The sequence below is a fragment of the Hemibagrus wyckioides genome, linkage group LG17, assembly GCF_019097595.1.
Source record: "Hemibagrus wyckioides isolate EC202008001 linkage group LG17, SWU_Hwy_1.0, whole genome shotgun sequence".
NCBI lineage: Eukaryota > Metazoa > Chordata > Actinopteri > Siluriformes > Bagridae > Hemibagrus > Hemibagrus wyckioides.
The window spans coordinates 13,121,611-13,142,105 of record NC_080726.1 but is presented as its reverse complement, the minus strand read 5'-3'; the positions used below and the strand labels follow the sequence as shown (position 1 = coordinate 13,142,105).

General features: G+C 37.6%; 2 protein-coding genes across 3 annotated transcripts; one reads left to right on the top strand and one right to left on the bottom strand.

Moving 5' to 3' along the window:
* Nucleotides 1–1,601: 1,601 nt before the first annotated feature.
* zgc:162698 (Transmembrane protein 87A-like) lies at nt 1,602–12,324 on the top strand. The gene is made up of 21 exons (XM_058414310.1): nt 1,602–1,824; nt 2,307–2,379; nt 2,529–2,620; nt 2,722–2,841; nt 3,035–3,085; nt 3,194–3,235; nt 3,658–3,729; nt 3,803–3,905; nt 3,990–4,051; nt 4,195–4,378; nt 6,362–6,461; nt 6,640–6,733; nt 7,000–7,067; nt 8,671–8,783; nt 8,877–8,935; nt 9,481–9,584; nt 10,497–10,567; nt 10,780–10,841; nt 11,013–11,065; nt 11,238–11,268; nt 11,966–12,324. The coding sequence occupies exons 1-21, from the start codon at nt 1,687–1,689 to the stop codon at nt 12,005–12,007; spliced, it is 1,734 nt and encodes a 577-aa protein (XP_058270293.1). The 5' UTR covers nt 1,602–1,686; the 3' UTR covers nt 12,008–12,324.
* Nucleotides 12,325–13,797: 1,473 nt separating this feature from the next.
* On the bottom strand, nt 13,798–19,448 carry si:ch211-137a8.4 (glutamic acid-rich protein). 2 transcript variants are annotated; one of them, XM_058413859.1, is made up of 3 exons: nt 19,289–19,448; nt 15,088–17,090; nt 13,798–14,295 (listed from the first exon to the last, which is right to left on the bottom strand). In XM_058413859.1, exons 2-3 carry the CDS (start codon nt 16,928–16,930, stop codon nt 14,270–14,272), a joined length of 1,869 nt encoding a protein of 622 aa, XP_058269842.1. In that variant the 5' UTR covers nt 16,931–17,090; nt 19,289–19,448; the 3' UTR covers nt 13,798–14,269. The 2 variants fall into 2 exon arrangements, with proteins under 2 accessions (XP_058269842.1, XP_058269843.1); XM_058413860.1 differs by having other exon boundaries at nt 13,798–14,292.
* Nucleotides 19,449–20,495: the final 1,047 nt, after the last annotated feature.

Genomic DNA, 20,495 nt, shown 5'->3' with positions numbered 1-20,495 from the left:
ACAAATGCCTGTCAAACAAGAAATTAAATAACAGCATAAATATGAACAATAATGTATTTCATATTAAAGTTATTAATAGGCTAGAGTAATACCTCAAGACCCACAAGGCTCTTTCCTGAATGAGGTTTTTATATAACGTTAAATTGATATTTATGTAATTGTTTAATTACATGTAAATCCAATGCCAAGGAAACGCACATGGGTATTTTGAGATACTCTCTGCTTTTGAAAGTAAACATTAACTACAGTGAGGGAAAAAATTATTTGATCCCCTGCTGATTTTGTACGTTTGCCCACTGACAAAGAAATGATCAGTCTGTAATTTTAATGGTAGGTTTATCTGAACAGTGAGAGACAGAATAACAACAAAAAATCCAGAAAAACACATTTCAAAAAAGTTATACATTGATTTGCATTTTATTGAGTGAAATAAGTATTTGACCCCTTTGCAAAACATGAATTAGTACTTGGTGGCAAACCCTTGTTGGCAATCACAGACGTCAGACATTTCTTGTAGTTGGCCACCAGGTTTGCACACATCTCAAATCTCAAGGAATTTGGGCCCACTCCTCTTTGCAGATCCTCTCCTTTTGTGGCTGACGTTTGGCAACTCGAAACTTCAGCTCCCTCCACAGATTTTCTATGGGATTAAGGATGATGGAGAGTTTGGAATCTGATTGATTGCTTCCTTCTGTGGACAGGTGTCTTTCATACAGTTAATGAGCTGAGATTAAGAGCACTCCCCGAGAGTGCTCCTACTGTAATCTCAGCTTGTTCCCTGTATAAAAGACACCTGGGATCCAGAAATCTTTCTGATTGATAAGGGATCAAATACTTATTTCACTCATTAAAATGCAAATTAATGTATAACTTTTCTGAAATGCGTTTTTCTGGATTTTTTTGTTGTTATTCTGTCTCTCACTGTTCAGATAAACCTTCCATTAAAATTACAGACTGATCATTTCTTTGTCAGTGGGCAAACGTACAAAATCAGCAGGGGATCAAATAATTTTTTCCCTCACTGTATATACTGAATGTTCAAGTTTTTCACAATGGAAAGAGGTACAGAAGCTTTCGGGCCCTAACAACCAGACTTCTTTCCTCAAGTCATCAGGCTCCTCAACATCCACAACTGAAAGTGTATCTCTCTCTCTCTCTCTCACACACACACACACATACACACACAAACCTACATGTTATAAGATACCATTGGTTTATAGTTTCTCTAGTTTGCACATTTTTTGTTGCAATTATTTTTTGTGCTATGTGTCCTGTACTATCTTGTGTTGTTTTTTTGTATTTTCTGTCTTGCACTGTTTGCACACCTTGCACTTTATGTAGCTAGGACAATCTTTCTCTCCCTAGCTCTGTGTTCTTGTTTATATTCTGTAGCCATATGATGTATGTTGTCTATATAGCACCAGGGTCCTGGAGAAACGTTGTCTCATTTCACTACTGACTGCGTCAGCTATATGTGGTTGAAATGACACTAAAAAGCCTCTTCACTTGACTTCTTGAATTTATTCATCTTGACAATATTGGCACGTCCTGCAGCACTTCCGCCTATAACACGTTCAAAGCAAACGTGCCCCGCCCACCACATGACGTCACACAATGGCACACTTAGATGGGAAGTACAGTAGTGTAGTAGCCCTCGGTGAAGTTGTCACTGAGATCTAACAGAAAATGGCAACTTTTGTAACCCACTGTGTATTCTCGCCAAATCGGAGAAACACTTTGCTTGCATTGGCTTTCATTTTAACATCCATTCCGCCGCTTAATGCCGTATTAGAGAAGGGGAAATGGACTCTCGATGTGGACAGCGTAAGTTGAGTAGCCTTCTTGACTCTGCTAGCCAGGGGTTTGCTACATGTAGCGAAGTAACTAGATAACATTTTAGTGTAAATTGATATATTTGTGTAATTCAGTGATTCGGTATACATTTAAGACATCAAGACAAAGCAACAAAGCACTTTTACCATTTGTAATATTAAACGATTTCCTGGTGCTAGCAGGCTAGGAAGCTAGCCTGGCAATATTGTTTATGTGTTTAGCAAGACTACTGGTGCTGATTATTTTAATGCGAAATATGAGCTTGAGACGCCTCTAGTTAACACCTCTTATAATTCTATCGAATTTCTTATCTAATAATGCTCGGATTGTCTGCAAACTGGTAGGTGAGATTTGTACACTGTTTTTTAGGTTAACTTGTTCAGTAGCTAGAGTAGGAGGTGCTGGTGAATATACACCCATATGATCCATACACCTGGCATGTTAAAATGCTCTTTCTGCTTTCCACTCTGCAGGACATAATAAAGAAACAAAATTACTTCTATTACCCAAAGACGATGTTTAATAAGTCCCTGATTGAAATCAAATGTAAGTATACACTTAATGAGATGTCACATCACTCCACACATTTTTCCTGTAATCACTTACAAGATTTTCTGCCCATTTTTCTTTTTAAATGAAACCACTATTTACACATATAACCCTAAAGATGTTCTTTAATGTGTTGCGGTTTTTAGGGCTCAGAGAAGAATGCAATCCTCCTGTAAACTTGACTATATCGTGGTATCTACGCAGCTGCCGGTGCTTTGAAGAAGCATTTGGTCTAGATGTCAGTATGCTGCTTTATTGAATGTTCAGTACACTTTTGTTAATGTTTTTTTTTTAAAAGTATATCAGTGTGAAATTGGGTGTGTGATTTGTATCTGACAGTCTCAAAGGGCGTCGTCGTACTTCGGCAGCGAAACAGTGAGTAAGATCGGAGACAGCGGGTCCTTTATCACCCACAAGTACGATCCGATCGAATGCCACCGACCCATGGCCAAAAATGTGGTACGCCAGCTTTAATTTTATTATTTGAAGATTTAAAAAATTGGCGCTGTCTAAAATTTCAGCGGCATAATGGCTGAGTCTTAATGGATTATTAATGACAAGCATTTTGTTTCTAATAATAATAGATCAGTGTGGTACTAAGTCTGCATGCCTTTTTGTCATTTGACATTCCTTTTATATTTTCTTGCTACAGTTGGCAGTGCCAGATTTTGATAAACAAACACCTCTGAAAACTCAACAACTGGTGAGGTTCTCCATGTGAAATGTATAGATGTTTTATTTGGTGACAGCTAAAGTTGTACCTTATTCAACCTTCAGATGTGCTAAACAATGGATATTTTCTGCGTTTTAGGTAACATCAAATACACCAGCTAGGAGGAGGAGAGACACAGAGGTAAAGGAGTTGAAAGATAGCACAGAATGTTGTCAAAACGAAAAATTTTTAAATATTTTTTAATACATTTTGTTATCTATATTTATAAAGAATACTTATGACCCCCCCCCAAAAAACAAAACAAAAAACAAAAAAAAAAAAAAAACAGGGAGCAGCAGAAAGAACAACTTTTTCTTGATACTTGGAGTCACATGTTGAGGTTTTACTTTATTCCCAACATGGCATATTGTAACATAATTTATCAGTTAATTGCAAATCATGGAATTGTTACTTACTGTCACTTCCACTAATCACATTGTAATTACTAGTTTGATATTAATTATTGTAATTAGTATATTTGTTTGTTGTGCAGTAACCATGGAGTATTTCAATCACAGATGTTATGTATGTATACTGAGCTATTAAAAAATCTCTCTCTTCAGGCCTCAGAAACTCATCCAAAGGTGTCAAGCAGTGTTGTGGAAAATAAAGACAAGATTCCGTCAGCTGATCAGGTGAGTTAGTTTAGTGTATGTAACCTGTAAGTAATTTCTTGTTATTTAACCCATTTTTCTGTTGTTGTGCCAGAACCCCGCACAAGAAGCCGTGGCACAGACTTGGGAGGACAGCCCTTACATGTTCATTATCTACATTACAAAGCCAGACACAGATACAAAATGGAGCATTACGTGTAAGACACACAACGAGAAGAAAAGCACAGATCTATATCAGTGTGTTTTTAGATTTTTTCTGAGTATATTTACTCTGTCCACAGTGGAAATCACCATGTGGGGTCCTCATCAGTACATGTCAGCCTCGGAGTGGCCTCTTATGATTGTAAGGCGGGAAAATTCTTCCTTTACATGGTCGCTGTTTTCTCCTTTGAACTTTGTTGCACATTTTACGTGCACTTCTGTAATTAGTTTGTTTACTCTATTTGTATTATAACATCCATGTATTTTATGGGATTCTTCCCTCAGTTCTACATGGTGATGTGCATCATTTACGTGCTGTTGGGTGTGCTGTGGCTTGCTCTCTCTGCCTGCTACTGGAGAGACCTTTTGCGTATCCAGTTCTGGATAGGAGGTGTCATTTTCCTGGGCATGCTAGAGAAGGCTGTCTACTATGCAGAGTTTCAGAGCATCCGCTATGATGGACTCTCGGGTAAAAGCCTGTCGATTACCTTTTTCTGGTGAAAACCATTCGAAATCTAATTTTTGCCAGTCAGTGTTCTTTTATCGTCCAAACTTCACATTATTGAAAAGCAAAAAAAAACTACTCATATCACTGTTTGCTAACTAAAGCATACACCCATATTCCAAAAAGTTTCAATGTCTTCAGATTACTTTAAATTTATACTAGGTTAAGATTGGAATTTGATGTAAAGTAGTTGAGAATTACTAAGTAATTCTGATTCATTATTGATACTTAAGTATTGCTGGTTTAATATTGGAAAGGTGTTTTTTTGTAGAAATTAAGCTTTCTTCTGGACTCTTCATATCAACTGTCATATTGTAGATGGTTCACTCTGATGGCACTGATACTTTTATGGATACCAAACAATGCTTCTAATCTTAGTTATAAGGTTTCAAATTTCAAATGAAAATCAATTGCACTACTTTCTACTAGTATTTTCCAAACCTAACTTGTGCAAAATGTCCTATACTTTATATAATATGCTGTGTCATTTTCTGTCTTCTAGCTTGTATAATGCCATGTGAGGAATATAACCACCAGGTTTCAGTGAAAAAGGGCTGCTAGGTTTAGGAAATGCTGATGTATGAAGTTGATGATCGGCTACTTCAAGCTTTTTTGTTGAAGGGATCACGACATTTTCTTTTGCACACTTCATATTCATTATAAACCATTCTATGACAAATTCAAATATAATCATTGGCACCAAATCCAAAGTCCGTTTCCAAGAGTTGTTCCAGCCTTACAGGCATGACTTTAATTAGTCTTGAGAGTTTAAGAGAATTTAAGAGTACACCAACAGAGCAAGGCAAAAATGTATGGCATGATGACTAATATGATTATCAATGTTAACTAGGGAAAATTGGGCCTGTGCTGTTTTCAGAGGCTTTTAAAGGCACGAAAGTGTGGGCAATCCCAAACCCCTTGGGACATCTGCTCTATAATTAAACAGTATTTCTAGACAGCAGAAAGCTGGTCTATTGAGCGCTCTACGAAATTGGGGGATTTCCCATTGCAACCACAATAATGATATCATAAGGTCGTTAACATTGAAGGTTAACATCATTATTTTCTATGCATTGCATTTTAAGAATTGATGGTCAGATTGCTACAATATTTAATATTTGTTAGTCCTTACCTTATTTACTAAACCTTACTTACTTTTGTAAGCAGATTCTGAGATCAGGGACTGTCCCTAAGAAGTGTCTATACTCTATTGTTAACTGCTTTCTGACATATTTACGCAGTTCGTGTTTGTATCATCCTTGGAAGTAGAAATGCAGCTGGCTCAAAAATTTATTATAGTAATTAAAAGACATTATGAATTTAACTTAATTAAAAAAAAAAACAGCAAAAATGAGCTAATCAGAGCCAGGTGGTTAACCAGTTTGCAGGCCTGCTTGCTAACTGGTTTGCTAGATTAAAATCAGCTCTCTGGCTTCTGTAGTGAACCACAGACACGTGTCAACATTTAACAAATGGTTAAAATACTTTAAACAGGAATTGCTACTTCAAAATCGATATTTTGCAGTTGTTTGCATTTGACAGACATGCACTTTCTTTTTGGATGCCACAAAACCTGATGGGTGTGGTCACCCTTTGTACTTGTAGGAGTAGTATGAGTATGTAGGGTTTGCATAGCACAAAACCTGCCCTATAGCTTACTCAAACCTGTTTATCCCTAACTCAGTTATAAGACCAGTTCAGCTAAGTTCATCTAAAGGTTGTGCAAGTGCATCTTACAGTCTAATTATTGGAAGATATTGCCACTTATTAAGGACAAGGTAACTTGTAATGTATAGAATAATGCATCCAGATGCATTCCCAAAATGTTTAAATGATGCCTAGTCACTAGTGATACATTACAGAAACTCAACATTCGACTAATCCTCTTTCGTTGAATGGTGGACCCTAGCATGTGAAAGTGCACATTTTTTTTGTCTTGTTTTGTAGTCCAGGGTGCGGTGGTTTTTGCTGAAGTATTGTCTGCTGTGAAGAGAACTCTGGCTCGAGTGCTTGTCATAATTGCCAGTCTGGGTTATGGTATTGTCAAGTAAGTTGCTTAATCTCTATAGTGTCTTTTTTTAACCCGCTTTTTAGATCAGCACTGTTAATTGGTTTGAGTAGCTCATAGATAACTCATAGATTGGGTATGTTTCAACTGATAGGCTTCAACATAAGTGATTTTTTTCACAGAATATCCCTTATTTAGTGATATTTTGTTTTTGCAGACCAAGGCTTGGAGCGTTGCTGCACAGAGTGGTAGGAGTAGGACTGCTCTATCTCGGCTTCTCCGTTGTCGAGGGCGTTCTCAGAGTCAACTCGGTAAGGAGTGTCGCAATCAAGTAGCTTACATTATTTAAGTTTCACAATTGCCCTTATAGATACAACACCTGCTTTCATAATCATATATCGTTTACAACTATAAATGTGATCAGCAGTTCACTTCCAGTTTTCAGCACAGCAAGGAAGTGTAAGTTCTACCACAATCGCTTAAAAGATTTTTTTTTTATCCTGATCTCTGCTCAATTTCAACAATTTGAGGATGTGGTGGTGCTGCTGTTCAAGTTGCAAACCTGTCTTTCTCACAGGAGCAGGGGAGCTCCAGCAGACTACTGTGTGACATTGTTCTGGCTGTCACTGACTCTTGCGTTGTGTGGTGGATATCCTTTTTGTTAGCCATCCATCAAATCCATTTGATATTATATATATATATTTTTTTATGTGCAGCCACTGCACATTTGCACTAGGGTCAAATATACAGTATACATTTTATATGTAGGAAGACTTCGCTGCTGTTCTTTTTTTACACAATGATCAGAAGCTCACTATTATTTAACATTAATGGAATAATGGCAGGATGATTAGCCTCAGGTTGGGCTGCATCAACATAATATAATCAACATAATACCAATATTGTGTTAAAATATGTTAATGTATGCTTTTCTGATATTATAGGTATCTTTTGTTGAGTTTTTTAATACAAATTGACTGGAAGTGACAGATGCACAGATCTTTAAATCTTTAAATTTAATTATATTTATTTTTAAAAGTATTATTTACTATAATAGTTATTATTAAAAGTAATTTTAATCTAAGAATTGATAGTATTTATAAGTATTTATAGCCATTTAGCATATTTTAATGTAGGTGAAACCATATCATGTATATTTGAAATTCCTTTAGGAAATATGATTTTAAATATATAATATATATGTTATTTTTGTGATATACTGCTCACCTCTAGCAAAATGTACTTTTGATGTATTGAAAAGTCAAGGACATGATGATATGACAGAACTGAAGCCATAAAAGAGGATTGAGCAGGAACCCATTAATTATTTCAAATCAGGTAGTCAGTTCATGTGTAAGTCCTGTAAACACTCAAGGGAACAGACTGAGGCTCTTCAGTCTCAGGAGTGAAATGAACACTGTACATCAAAGCAGCAGCAATATGTGTGTGTTATAGAAAATAGAAATGAATTAAAAAACAAACACAATTTAGGGAAATCATATATTATCTAGTACCATCGATCTCTATCGTGAGCTGTATTTATTTTGTTGGCACCTAACTTTTAGTTGATTTCCTTTAAGCTTACTTTGCAAATCGCACACTGCTTACCTGTTGGCTTGGTGTGAACTGTGAGTGTTTGTGTACACAACTTTTTGGTGGTGGTGTCATGGAGCTGCCCCTCCTGTTTTTCCTTTTTCTCTCTTTTCCTCTCCATCCTTCCTCTCTATTATCCCGCCAGGCTGAAGATGACCTAGTATTGCTGGCTGCCATTCCACTGGCTGTGCTCGACTCTACCCTCTGCTGGTGGATATCCTGCATTGCACTGTGTCTGTGTTTCTCTCCTTTCCCCCTCCTCGATCCTGCTCTCCCTCTTAATGGCTGTGAAATGCTGCTTCTGTATGTGAGTTTCTAAATGGTCCTTTTTGTTCTTTTGTTTTTGCTCCACTTTGTTTTCCTCCTTTTTTGTCAAACAAAAGCTTAAGGTGTTTGAGTTTTAACCACTTTGCTTTTGTGATTTTGTTCCAGAATCAGAAAGTAAACAGAGTGAGGTTTTAATACGCGTCTTATCTCAGCTGCACATTAGGTTTACTTTGAGGCTTTTTATAGATCCAATACCCACTACCCACTGCAAAGTGCGGCTGTGAAAAGAGTGTAGCATTAGTAGTTTATGAACTCAGTTAGGATTGTGTATGAATTGTGTGATTTAGATTGTAAGCTGTAAGCTAACGATTTTGTCCTTGACACTGAGTTACATATTCATAAGCTTGGCACAAACCATGAAGCTTTTGCGGCTTAGGAGAAACGTGGTTAAGCTCTCCCTTTATCGCCACTTCACCAACACCCTCATCTTTGCAGTCATAGGTGAGCTCTTTTGGATCGTTATAATTTTACTTGGCTGCTCAGCATATTCAGATGAAATACCTGATTTACAACATTTCTAATTTTCCTTTTCAGCTTCAGTCATTTTTATCATTTGGACAACAAAGACCTTCAAGTTATCAAAATGCCAGTCTGTGAGTGTAATTTTCTAATTACTTTCATATAGGAAAGGATAATATCTAGATGTGCTATTACCAACAGAATTATTTTACAATATTATATTCGGTATGTCATTGCATAAGTAGTTGCATACTTCATAGCAAAGATTAGACCATTCATAGACAGGAGGTTCATACCAGCCAGTGGCGTCAGACTGTTACATTAAAACTGCACAGCAACAAGTAGCTGATTGGATGGTAACCCTATTGTGCTATTATTATCATTTTCTTTATTATTATCTATTTTATTATTAATTTTATTTATTTATTTTTTGTTAGCAGTAGTTTTTTTTATTATAATTATATAAAGACTGTTAAATGTGACCCAACTATTGTCCGGTCTTAGAAGATCAGGGTCTGTTATTCCATTTTGCAAAAATTATGTAATATCTCTGTGTATCATGGTATATTAATACCATTCCGCTTATTCTGTTTATGCATCATGTCCTATGCATTTGAGTGCCATTTGATTGATTGTTCTGTAACCATGAATGCTACACAATGCTGCATGTCTCCTGCAGGACTGGAGGGAGATGTGGATAGATGATGCATTCTGGCGTTTTCTCTTCTCTACTATCTTGCTTGTCATCATGTTCCTGTGGAGGCCATCTGCCAACAATCAGAGGTGAAGCACTCAGAGTTTTAGTCCTCGGTTAAGTTTTGCAAATAACGATTAATGGTTGTCTAACAAAGCAACCTGAACTTTTTTTTTCTCCAATATGACTAGAATTTTTGGACACTGTCAATCAAATGTCTGCAAACAAGATTACAATTTGCAATCTAGTTTAGAATTTTACAATTTTTCATAAAGCTTAGTTTAGTCACACTGTAAAATGACAAGCTTTGACAAGTCATAATATTTTCAGAAGAGAATGTGGTCAGATGTTACATAATTTATAGTTGCTTATGGGTAGAGTTTTCAGATAAATTAGCTTAATGAACAGTTATTAAATCTAATTAAGGTGTGTGCTCTAACTGACTTTCATGTTATTATGAAAATTACATCAAATGAGCTTTGTCCTCACCCAAGCCCATATTTAATCATTTGCGTGATTATAATTAATATGATTATTTGTATTTATTTTAACAACCCTTTGCACTCAGCTAGGATATCAGTAGGTAGCCATGGGAGTAAGAAGCCTTTAGCCTGGCTCCTGAATTCAAGTTGTTTAAAATGGATGATGTGCGGCTTTTATCTTAAAACCTTCTAGGGTCATTTATACCTGGATAAACTTTATGTAAACATCCATGTATATAAAATCCCAGTAGGTGCATTTTACCAAGCTTATAAACAGGGAGGCTGCTGTGTACTTTATTTACCACTGGTTTATTTTAGACCTTATAAAGACAGAAAGCGATCTGTTTGAGTATTTGTTTATTCTCTTACAAGAGTAGAATAAATTGGTAGAACATGAAGCGGAGGTTTACGTCTATGAAAGCTTCTTCAAGATCAATACATTGACAGGATTCGATAGGCTTTTTAATGACAAAGAAGGCTAGGTATTGAGTCATGAGTAATGTTTTTGTTATTCCTCAGGTATGCTTTTAGCCCACTGGTGGATGAGATTAGTGATGAGGAAGCAGAGCAACTAGTGAATGAAGCCTTTGGTAAGAATTAAAACATATTCCTAGCATTTTTATACCGTAATACAACCCTTCAGTATTATTTTTATTTCTGTCTTTGTACATTACTGGCCTTGTAGGTGAATTTCAAAAGTGAACTTGGATTCTTTAGCAGACTTGCCATGGAAAGCAAGCTGTCTTTCCTTATTTTTTTTATTTGTTGTTATTCAGTTTAATCTACATGTTTAAATTTACAGAAGGTGTTAAAATGAGAGGTATTAAATCAGAGACCAATGGAAGTGTGAAGCCTAGTAAAGTGGTAAGAGACTTTTCTTTTTCTTAAGGCCCCCCCCCCCCCAAAAAAAAAAAAACTCCCCACAAATGTGATCTTGAATATCTCATTACACATGGGCTATCATTTAGATGAATATTATGGGCCTTGACCAATGAGTGAAGTTAATTATAATAAAATTAAATGTGCTTTCTTCAGGATGAAGATCTGAAATGGGTTGAAGAAAACATCCCCTCTTCAATGGCTGATGTGTAAGTCTTATAAACATCATAGATAATGTGATTAATATGATCTCGGACATTAATAGGTGTTGGATGTATTCATTGTGCCTTGATTCATACATTAACATATGTGATTGTAATATTGCATTTATTTTTATACATTTACATCAGCTATCTTGTGTACATTTTCTTTGTTGTTTAGTGCACTGCCCCCTCTGTTGGACTCAGATGAGGTATGTAGTTAGGGACTTAAAAAAAAAGTGTCAGTATTCCCTCAGTAATATTTTGGTTAAATGATTGCACATGGTGGTCTTTGAACAAATTTAGCAGCACAGTTTGGGTCACATGGAGGAGTGGTTTTCAGCTAAAATTGGAATTTTATATACTTCTCTTTCTATATTTTATTTTAAATGAAATGGCTATAATTAGACTGATTAATGCATGCACTGCACAGGACGGTCAGTGCCATAGAAAGGCTTGTGAAGGTTATTTGTTTTTACTCTGTAATACCACGTCAGGCCAGAAGCAGGCGAACTCTGCATATCTAACATGGAGCATGAAGAGCTCAGCCAGCCACGTCATGTCACTTAACCTCGCTCTCTCTCTCCCTCTTGGTTATTTCCTTTCTGCCAAAAACAATGAGCGCACAGAAGCTTTAGTGCATTTGTCTGAATAATAACAGCTTTCTTAAGCTTGCCTTAGAGATACTCATTTGCTATTACAGTCTATAAAGTCTTGCCTGTCAAAAGAGGATAAAACAGAGCTAATAAACACTATTCTGATGGGAACAGTGCATTTCTGCAATTTTATATGCATTCTCATTTAATATAGTTTGTATTATTCCTTGGGAGATATCCAGTCATATTAAATTGTTTAAACATGTTTGCTTTTTCTGGGAAGTCCTTATGCCTTTCTTTTTTTTTTCCACAGGAAATCATGACAACAAAATTTGAAATGTCAAAGATGGAATAAAATTATGCTGTGTATATGTTGTAAATATTGAGTGTCTGTGACTGTAAGTGCTTATTTTATTTTACTTTATTTTATATTATTTTATTTTATTTTATATTATTTTATTTTATTATCTTGAATTATAAGGGATGTATGTAAATATGTGGGATGTGAATAATGAAGGTACCGATGGACAGTTAATATTTTGCCTGTATTGCCTGTTTGTATTTATATTTTCACTGGAAAGGTATTGGCTTCTTCGACCCAAACCGTAATCATATTTGACATTTGTTTACATATCTGGAATTCAAAATGTGATTAAAATCTACTACTTTATACTTCTTACAATGAGTATCTTTTCCACGTTTAACAAACAGAGCTCAAACAACAAAGTGTCTCTGCTTACTGTATTTCTAGTTATCATGGCCATTAGTTTCATCTCTCTGAGCTCTTACTAATCGAACAGACTGCTTTTGAAGAGAATTTTATCTAAAGTGAGTTTAATGTTCCGTGAACTCTAGCTAACACTTTGCTCTGGGGTATCTGAGAATAACAGCAGTAGATAAGTTAGGTTTTAGTTTTAGTTTTAGTTTAAGCTTCACTTGAAGGCTGACTATAACATTTTTTAAAATAAAATAATAATTATGATTTTCTCATGCAAAAACTGTACCTTACATGAGTATTGACATATTACTTTATGATTGAGCCTGCTCTTGAGAGATGGGTGCAGGTATTTTACCTGTTTATTTTTTTAAACTGTACGTATATATGTGTACCCTATATGTCTTACAATAAAGTAGGTCACGAAAGGCCTTCAGGGGCACTGAGCATTAATGTAACAAAGCATCACCAGCTAAATTCAAGTTCATTGTTTAGCTGTCAATATATATTGACTTAGAGCTTCTCGCTCATTAGGCATCAGTCTGTTGTTTGCCAGTATGCAGTGTTTGTGCTGTTTTTTATCCCCAGACATTATTTATGATTGTTCTTTATTCAGGTTGGCTCTTATTTATGATCCTAAGTTATCGGTCTTATTTATTATATAGCATTCTGGGTTGCCAGGTCCACACAAACTGCAATTTTTATGTATATTTTAAAAAATGTAAGTATACGATTTTCCCAAAAGGACAGTAGATCATATTAGATTATGAGATCAAACTGTTACCACAAATTTGGAAGCACACTTATATAGGATGTTTTTGTAAACTGTAGCATTAAGGTAACTGGACCAAGTCCCTAACATGTTCCAGAATGACAATTCCCCTGCGCACAAAGCAAAATCCTTGAAGGTATGGTTTGCCAAGGTTGAAGTGGAATAACTTGAGTGGACTGCACAGAGCCCTGACCTCAACCTCACTGAACACCCCTGGGATAATTTGGAACACCGGCTGCACCTCAGACCTCCTCATCCGACAATGGTGTCTGATGTCTCTAATGCTCTTGTGACTGGACAAATCCCCACAGTTACGCTCCAAAATCTAGTAGAAATCCTCTGCAGAAGAGTAGAGGCTATAGACTAAATCAGCAATGGATGCTCAAAGGTGTCCACAAACTTCATGTCATATAGTGTATTTATTGAGATATAAGGATATATGAAATAAGAAACACCAAACTGCATAGTACAACGATCACATGAATGTAAGCTCAATTCTATTTAATAATTAATTTTTGTGATGTAATACAAAAATGCATCGCAATCGTCTAATGTATTTAGCCATTACGTTTATGGCAACTCATAAAATGGAATTCTTAAATTGATTTTATTTATATGGATAAAGACAAAGAAAGAAAGAGTCCAAGAGAATGATAAATATTTTTATGGTGGTTTATTCATGTACACAACATAACAGTCTAAAAACAAGCACAGAGATTAGAGCACATTCCGTATTGAATCCACAATGGGGGCAGTCTGGAGTTATCTGAAATGTGTATCACATTGATATTCCTAGTGAAAGGAAAGCTACAAACAGACAGAATGGCAATTAATATAAAACTAACAGTCTTTATGATCACATAATGTGATCATTGAGATTAACAATTCAAAGGAATGTCGTTTTCGATAATATAAAATCTCACTAGAAGACAAGCAAAACATTGACAGTAATGGAATGTGCTGACTGATGACTGAATTATTGCTTTTCAAGTTTTTTTAGCTATATGGATTGCATTTCTCACCATGGTGAATCGAGACAAACGTGTGATTACTTCTGTTTTGGGGGAGGGGGAGGGGCAAAGCTCCACGCTGAACGACTCCCATGGAGATCTAATCCTCTTTGTTTGGCCTCACACGTTTCCCGCCATTTTTTCTGCTGAATGATAACAGAAGAGATTAAATATATTACAATACAGAATTTGCACATACTATATAACAGATTGGTTATATATTTTCTAAACTATTTTTGCGCTACCACATATACCATTTCAAATTGCAGACCTAACTTTAAACTAAAAGTTAAAAGTACCTTCTTTAATTGTTGCTAACACGAAAATACACACTTGGCAAAGACCTACAATTTAGCTAATTTAATTATTTAGGAATTCTCTATCAGACATATTAAGAAGCATCACTAATTTTATAAAGACTGAAATTGTGTTCCTTCCCACCAATAATACAATACAAAGCATCAAACAAAAGGAAGGGGTAGGAGTGATAGGGGTATTACAGATTAATAGCTTCTGAGTTTGTCCATGCAAATACACATTTAAAAACAGTGATGAGGACTCTTATTACAAACAACCAGAATAAATGACTGCTCAATGACAGTAACCAACATCAACATCTGTACAATTGCCATGGTTTGTTGTTTGAGAGAATTTTGGACTACTGTCCAGGAAATCCTTCTCCTTGACTAACTGGTCTGTGGCTGCCAGTAAAACAGTTCGAACGATGGAAGTTGCAGCCTGATAAAACATCCTCTTCAGGGTCTCTTCTTGGTCATCTGGCTCATCATTGTATTTTGTTGACTCAGAAAAGGACCCTCCATTGTCAGGACTGCAACAAACCCCAGTCTCTAACTCAATTCTAGCATCTACTTCTACTAAAGAATCTGTCTTCCCATGTTCTGCTTTGTCAGTGGAGTCAATTGCTGCTTCACACTCACCGCTTTCAGCAACTGTGTTTTCAGTACCACAGTTCCCATCTGGACTCAGAATCTTCCCATCCTTTGCACAAGTTTTGTCACTAGAGTTGGTGTCCTCCTGGTTTGTCTCTTCTTCCTTTACAACATCAACCTGGACAGGGGGCTCATTATGTGCTGTGGTGTCTTCTGCTGCAGAACCTGAATATCCGTTCTCGCCATTGGTCTTGGGTTCCGCATTTGGCTCTGTCTGGTCTCCTCCCTCTGATGATAAGTGAGGCGTGTCTGACTGCTCGCCAGATGGTATGCTTGGGAGGGACTTATCCTCTCCATCAAAACTTTTGTGCTCATCTACCACCTGAGCTCCGTTGTTGCTCTCACATGGTGTGGCAGCCTGGTCCTCTGATCCAGCCTGTGGGAGGTCAGTTGCCCCAGCTGTGTCTGCAGAGCCATCCGTGTCTTTACTTTCCTCTTTATTCTCTTTCTGTACTGCTGAGCCATCCCCCATATCGATGCTAGTACTTTTCCCCTTACGGAGTATGAAATTCTTGAGTGAGACAGCACGGTTGAAATGTGTCCTTTTTGACTTGGCAGTCTTGCCTGAGTCTTTACCCGCCTGTGGTTCTTCAGTCTGTTCTTGTTCACCTGTTGGTTCTTCTTCTTCTCCACCAGCATCTGCTGCTTTCTTTGACTTGGGAATTACTCGCTTTTTAAATGAGGTCCAGATATCATTTGCATGCTGGTCTACAATTTTTGTATGCGTTGTTGCAGTTGCTGCTGCAGTTGCCTCTTTATCCTCTTCTCCATCTTCAGGGGTCTTCTCTTGAGTTTCTCCATCACCTGATACCTTTGCATCTTCAGAAATTTGCATGGCCCCCTGACCTGCCTCTGGGGTAGTTTCATCTTTGAGATTATCTGAAGAGTCTTTGTCCTTTGGTTTGTGGATTCCGACAATTGATGGATCTCTCTTTATACCTTGAAAAGTCCATGACCTCTTCAATTTCCACCTTTTTTGCCCAGTGTGCTCTAACTTTGTTGTTGAGTCCAGTGTCCCAGTGTCCCCTGCTGCATCTACACTGCCACCCTCTGCTCCTTCTGCATCCTTGGCTTCATCAGTGCTTTTCTTGTGGCTCTTTTGTGCCATAAGCTTCTTAAAGGAATGCCAGCGTTTCATTGGTTTTGCAGGTTGGGAAGTTGACTTGTCTGCCTCTTCTGGTGATTGTGGGTCCTCATTTTGATCCACTACAGCTGTGCTGCCATCAGCATCCTCCAGTCTGTCAAGAGATTTTGATCGAACCTTTCCATGTTTTGATAGGTCTCCGGTGCCTTCTTTTTTCTCTGTGCTTTTGTGGGAGAAAATCTTGGCAACAGGATTGCGAATGAAATCACGTACACTGGACTTTTCTCCCTGCTTTGGCTTGGCACCAGGTGCCTTCTGCTCTTGGATAGCCTCCTCATTGTCTGGTACTTTTTCAATAACTTGGCCATCCGTCGCTGCTTCACTTGAAGGCTGACTAGTTGACTGGTCTTTAGGCTCAGCTTCCTCTCCTTGATCATTCTTATTTGTGGATGAGGTCTTATCTGGATCTTCTGCAAGAACCTCTTCTACTGTACTATGCTCTTTTTTCTTCTTCCCTCCCATTACTTTACCAAGCCCACTTTTGTTCAGAAAAGAGTCCCAGATTTTCTCTGAGGCTGGCTTGACTTTGTTATCTGTTGAAGTCTCTGTGGTTTGGGGTGCCTCGGTGGTAGGCTGCGTTTCCTCAGTTGGTACCGGGGATGTCTCTGTGTTTGAAGGCTCCTCCTCAGCTTTGGTCTCCCCAGCATCCACTTGAACTGGTTCCGTGTTAGCCTCTGTTGCTGCCATATCAACAAAGTGCTCTTTGAGCTCCTTCACTTAAACACTGTTTATTTCTTTTATTATTTATGGAACACAGTTCATCGATAACCAGCGGTGCTAGATAGCATTCCCACAAGAAACGAGGAATCCTGCATCCTATTCCATATGGAGAAGTTGGGTCTCAAATCTAGAGGGAGGAAAGTGAGAGTATATCAAATTAATTGGCATAGCATTTGTCGTCAAACTGAAGTTGAATAGACATCCTTTAAGTTAATGGTACAAATAGCAGATATATCATTATGGGTGTGTGTAGGGTTTAAAGCAAGTTTCCCACCTAAGTTTAAAGCAATGTTGTTGAGTAAATTTGTTTGGTATTCAACACTGTTTTGACAGTTTTAATGCTGGTATTATCAAAACCCAATAGCCTGACATAAAACAAGAAATGAGAGTGAATCTTACACTTTTAGTCAGCTAATAGACTGCTTAAAAATCATCTACACTTGTAAATAAACTAGGAAATGTCTAATGAGCTATTTCTTTTTCAAGAACCTTTGCAACAAGGCTCATGGAGGCACTTTTAAGAGTTCAGCTGGTAAAAATTCCTGCATATTCATTGTGATGATCTTGATTTCCATAAGGCATACACAATCCTGTGTAAAAAATCCTGTCTCTTTTTACTGATGTCTACATGACCATGAAAAAGCTCATTTTATTAATGAACGCTTCACCCCAGGGTCAAGTTGTATGGACTTCTTAACACTAGATTCCTTCTTCTTGGTACACTGAGATTTCTTTAGCTTTCTTGAGGTTCTTCTGGAAAAAGTGTTAAATTTTTTTAAAGATTTTTAAACGTGAGTTAACATTTAGGTTAAGTGGTAGGCTAAAGCTCAAGACAGCACTAGAGTATAATCGATTTGGCCTGTGATTGCCTCTGCAGCTAAGTTGTTACCCTATAGTTACAGTAGACAAAAAACAGGTCGCTATCTGACTGTGCTGCAATTTTATTTTCATTGCGCCTCCACTATGCGCGTATCGTCGTATGAGTCCGCGCTTTTCCATCCGACTGACAAACGGACAATTAAACCTGGGCGGTTTTGTCCTCTCTTTTCACCGACAAGCCATTTTGGCCCCATGCCTTTGTTATGATAAAGCGAGCAGGGAGAGGGGGAGTCTGCAGAAGCCCCCTCGATTTGGGCTCAACTGTGGACTCTGGTTGCAGAAATGTGTTTGTGTGCGTGTGTGTGTGTGTCTGGAGGGGGGTGTGATGGGGCAATGCAAATGCTCGAGACAGCAGGTGTCCGTGCTTTTCAAAAGCTTATTTGCAATGCTAATGTAATTCCCAACCCCCTTCAAAAAAGCCTGTCATTTAATACAAATACCCAAATAGACTACTTATAGCGTTTAAATTGATGACGTAAACGAGCAACTTAGTCAAAACGTCACGAACAGACAATGAGTCATGCTTCTCTGGAAAACATCTTGAACAATGGGCTGATGCGAAATCGCCGATTCCAAAAAATATATATATATCTTAGGCGCTCTTGACTGATAATGCTCTAAAAAAGATAGGGTGACATTGTAATGTTTACATGTAACTTCTCTGTTGCATATGCAGCGGGAAAACAACAGCAACTTGAACACACACACACACACACACACAAACAAAACCCGTCGTCACCATAGCCTAGACTTGTAACGTCACGTTTATAAGGCACAGGTGGAGCTACACTGTATAAATATTTGCAGTGGTTGAGCAAGCAGTGGTCATAAATGTTTTATGGAAAAAAAAGAGGATTGTATTTTAAGCGCATCGAGCGCGGTCCTTTCCAAATTCACACTTGAGTGACTCTGATTATAATGTGCAAGAAGACAGTCTGGCGCGCTTGGCGAAGTTGACCGAATGAATGATGCCGTCTGCAGCAGCAAACAAAGCCATAAACAGATGCTTGCTTTCCAACCGAAATATACAATCCAAACAGGAATTAAAATACAGCCCTGGAATAAATTCCACAATATTCTAACAGCGGTGCAGTCAAAACAACCACATTCATGATTAATGTTATAATCATTTCCATTGATCTAAATGTCTGTCACTTTTACTCTCCGTCGCCAAAAAAAAAAAATTAAAAAAACAAAAAAACAAACCCAAACCCCCCAAAACCCAGTATGTCATATGTGTATTGGCGAAGTAAAGAAACGCGCACATGCGCATGTTTTTATCAAAGTCATCAGACTGAAGCTGCAGAAGGAGACAGACTGTCCCTTGTTCCAAAAAAAAACAACAAAAAAAACAACAACAACAGAGCTATGTTATACATGTGCTATAAAAACAAGCATGTACATATACAAAACTCAACCACCATTTGAAGTAATTATTCACCTTACCTTGTTTTGGGAAGCTAAATCCGTTGCTGGGTGTTGGTGAAAGGGAATAATCTGCTGCAGACTGGAAAAGCCTGAGAAACTAAATCCCCGCTCGCATCCTCCCCGCGCCTCACTACAGCCAACCAACCCCCGTGAAGAGAATCGCGCGGGGACTCGAGGGTCGCGTTGGCGTCACACACACACACACACACACACACACACACACACACACGCACCTCACCCCTGTTACCCCTAGCAACTAGTAACCCCCCCTCGACACACCCTATTGCAAACGCACCCGTTTGTAACTAAGATTGTTTAACTCATATCTGAGATCCGTCTATAAGTCAGATTATCTGGTGTTCTGTTCTAGGTGAAAAAATCATTTGCCCTAATTTGCATGAGGGACGGCAATGTCATTAGGCAATTTCACCGGCGCATTTCTAACGAACAGACTCTTTACACTGCCTTGCTTGGTCAGCGGCTGCTTATACATCACTAGAACCAGCTGCAACTTTGGGCAGTTACAGTGATGAGGCTTGAAGAGTGTCACATAAGCTACGATGTACTCCTCAGTATATCTGATATACTTTATACGATGCAATATACACTATTCAGGAAGAATCAACAGACGTCTGGACAAAATGAAACTATTTCTGAGATTACTAAGTGATGTACATCAGTTAGATTATGGGTTCCAATATGTACATAGACTATATCATGTATAAACTTTTTAGGAGGACTTAAGGAACATTTAAAAGAAAAAATCCTCAAATTCTACATTATACTGTAATTATATGTGTTACATGTGTGACATTATGTGAATTTGGGACAGTAAAACCTAGCAGGATTTCTTTTCTGGCCTGAGCCCTTGCAGTGGAAGTGCTTAAAAAAAAAAAAAAACATGACGTAATTCATATGACGTCATGCAGGTGGGTGTGGCCATATTCAAACGGGAAGGTGACCCTAAAAATGTTAGGGTAGGAAAAATGATTTATGCTTTGGTAATTTTTTTCATGGTTATAAAATGGTTTTGAATAATGTATTCCACATACTTGTGAGGCACATACTGTATATACCTAAGATAAGAAAAAATAAGTGTGAAGTTTCAAAAGGGAAAGCATGCTCCTTCAGAATGTGCAGATAGGCAAAACCATGTGGTTTACAGAAATGCATCATATGTAGGGTTATTCGTTTTGTTAATTGCAAGAAAGCTTAGACAAATTGG

Coding starts and splice junctions, on each gene's coding strand:
- si:ch211-137a8.4 (XM_058413859.1), bottom strand. CDS start 16,930: ATGGCAGCAACAGAGGCTAACACGGAACCAGTTCAAGTGGATGCTGGG. Junction 14,296..15,087: donor AAACACAGTTGCTGAAAGCG/GTGAGTGTGAAG, acceptor GTTATCATTCAG/CAGAAAAAATGGCGGGAAAC.
- zgc:162698 (XM_058414310.1), top strand. CDS start 1,687: ATGGCAACTTTTGTAACCCACTGTGTATTCTCGCCAAATCGGAGAAAC. Junction 3,236..3,657: donor GGAGGAGGAGAGACACAGAG/GTAAAGGAGTTG, acceptor CTCTCTCTTCAG/GCCTCAGAAACTCATCCAAA. Junction 10,842..11,012: donor GTGTGAAGCCTAGTAAAGTG/GTAAGAGACTTT, acceptor TGCTTTCTTCAG/GATGAAGATCTGAAATGGGT.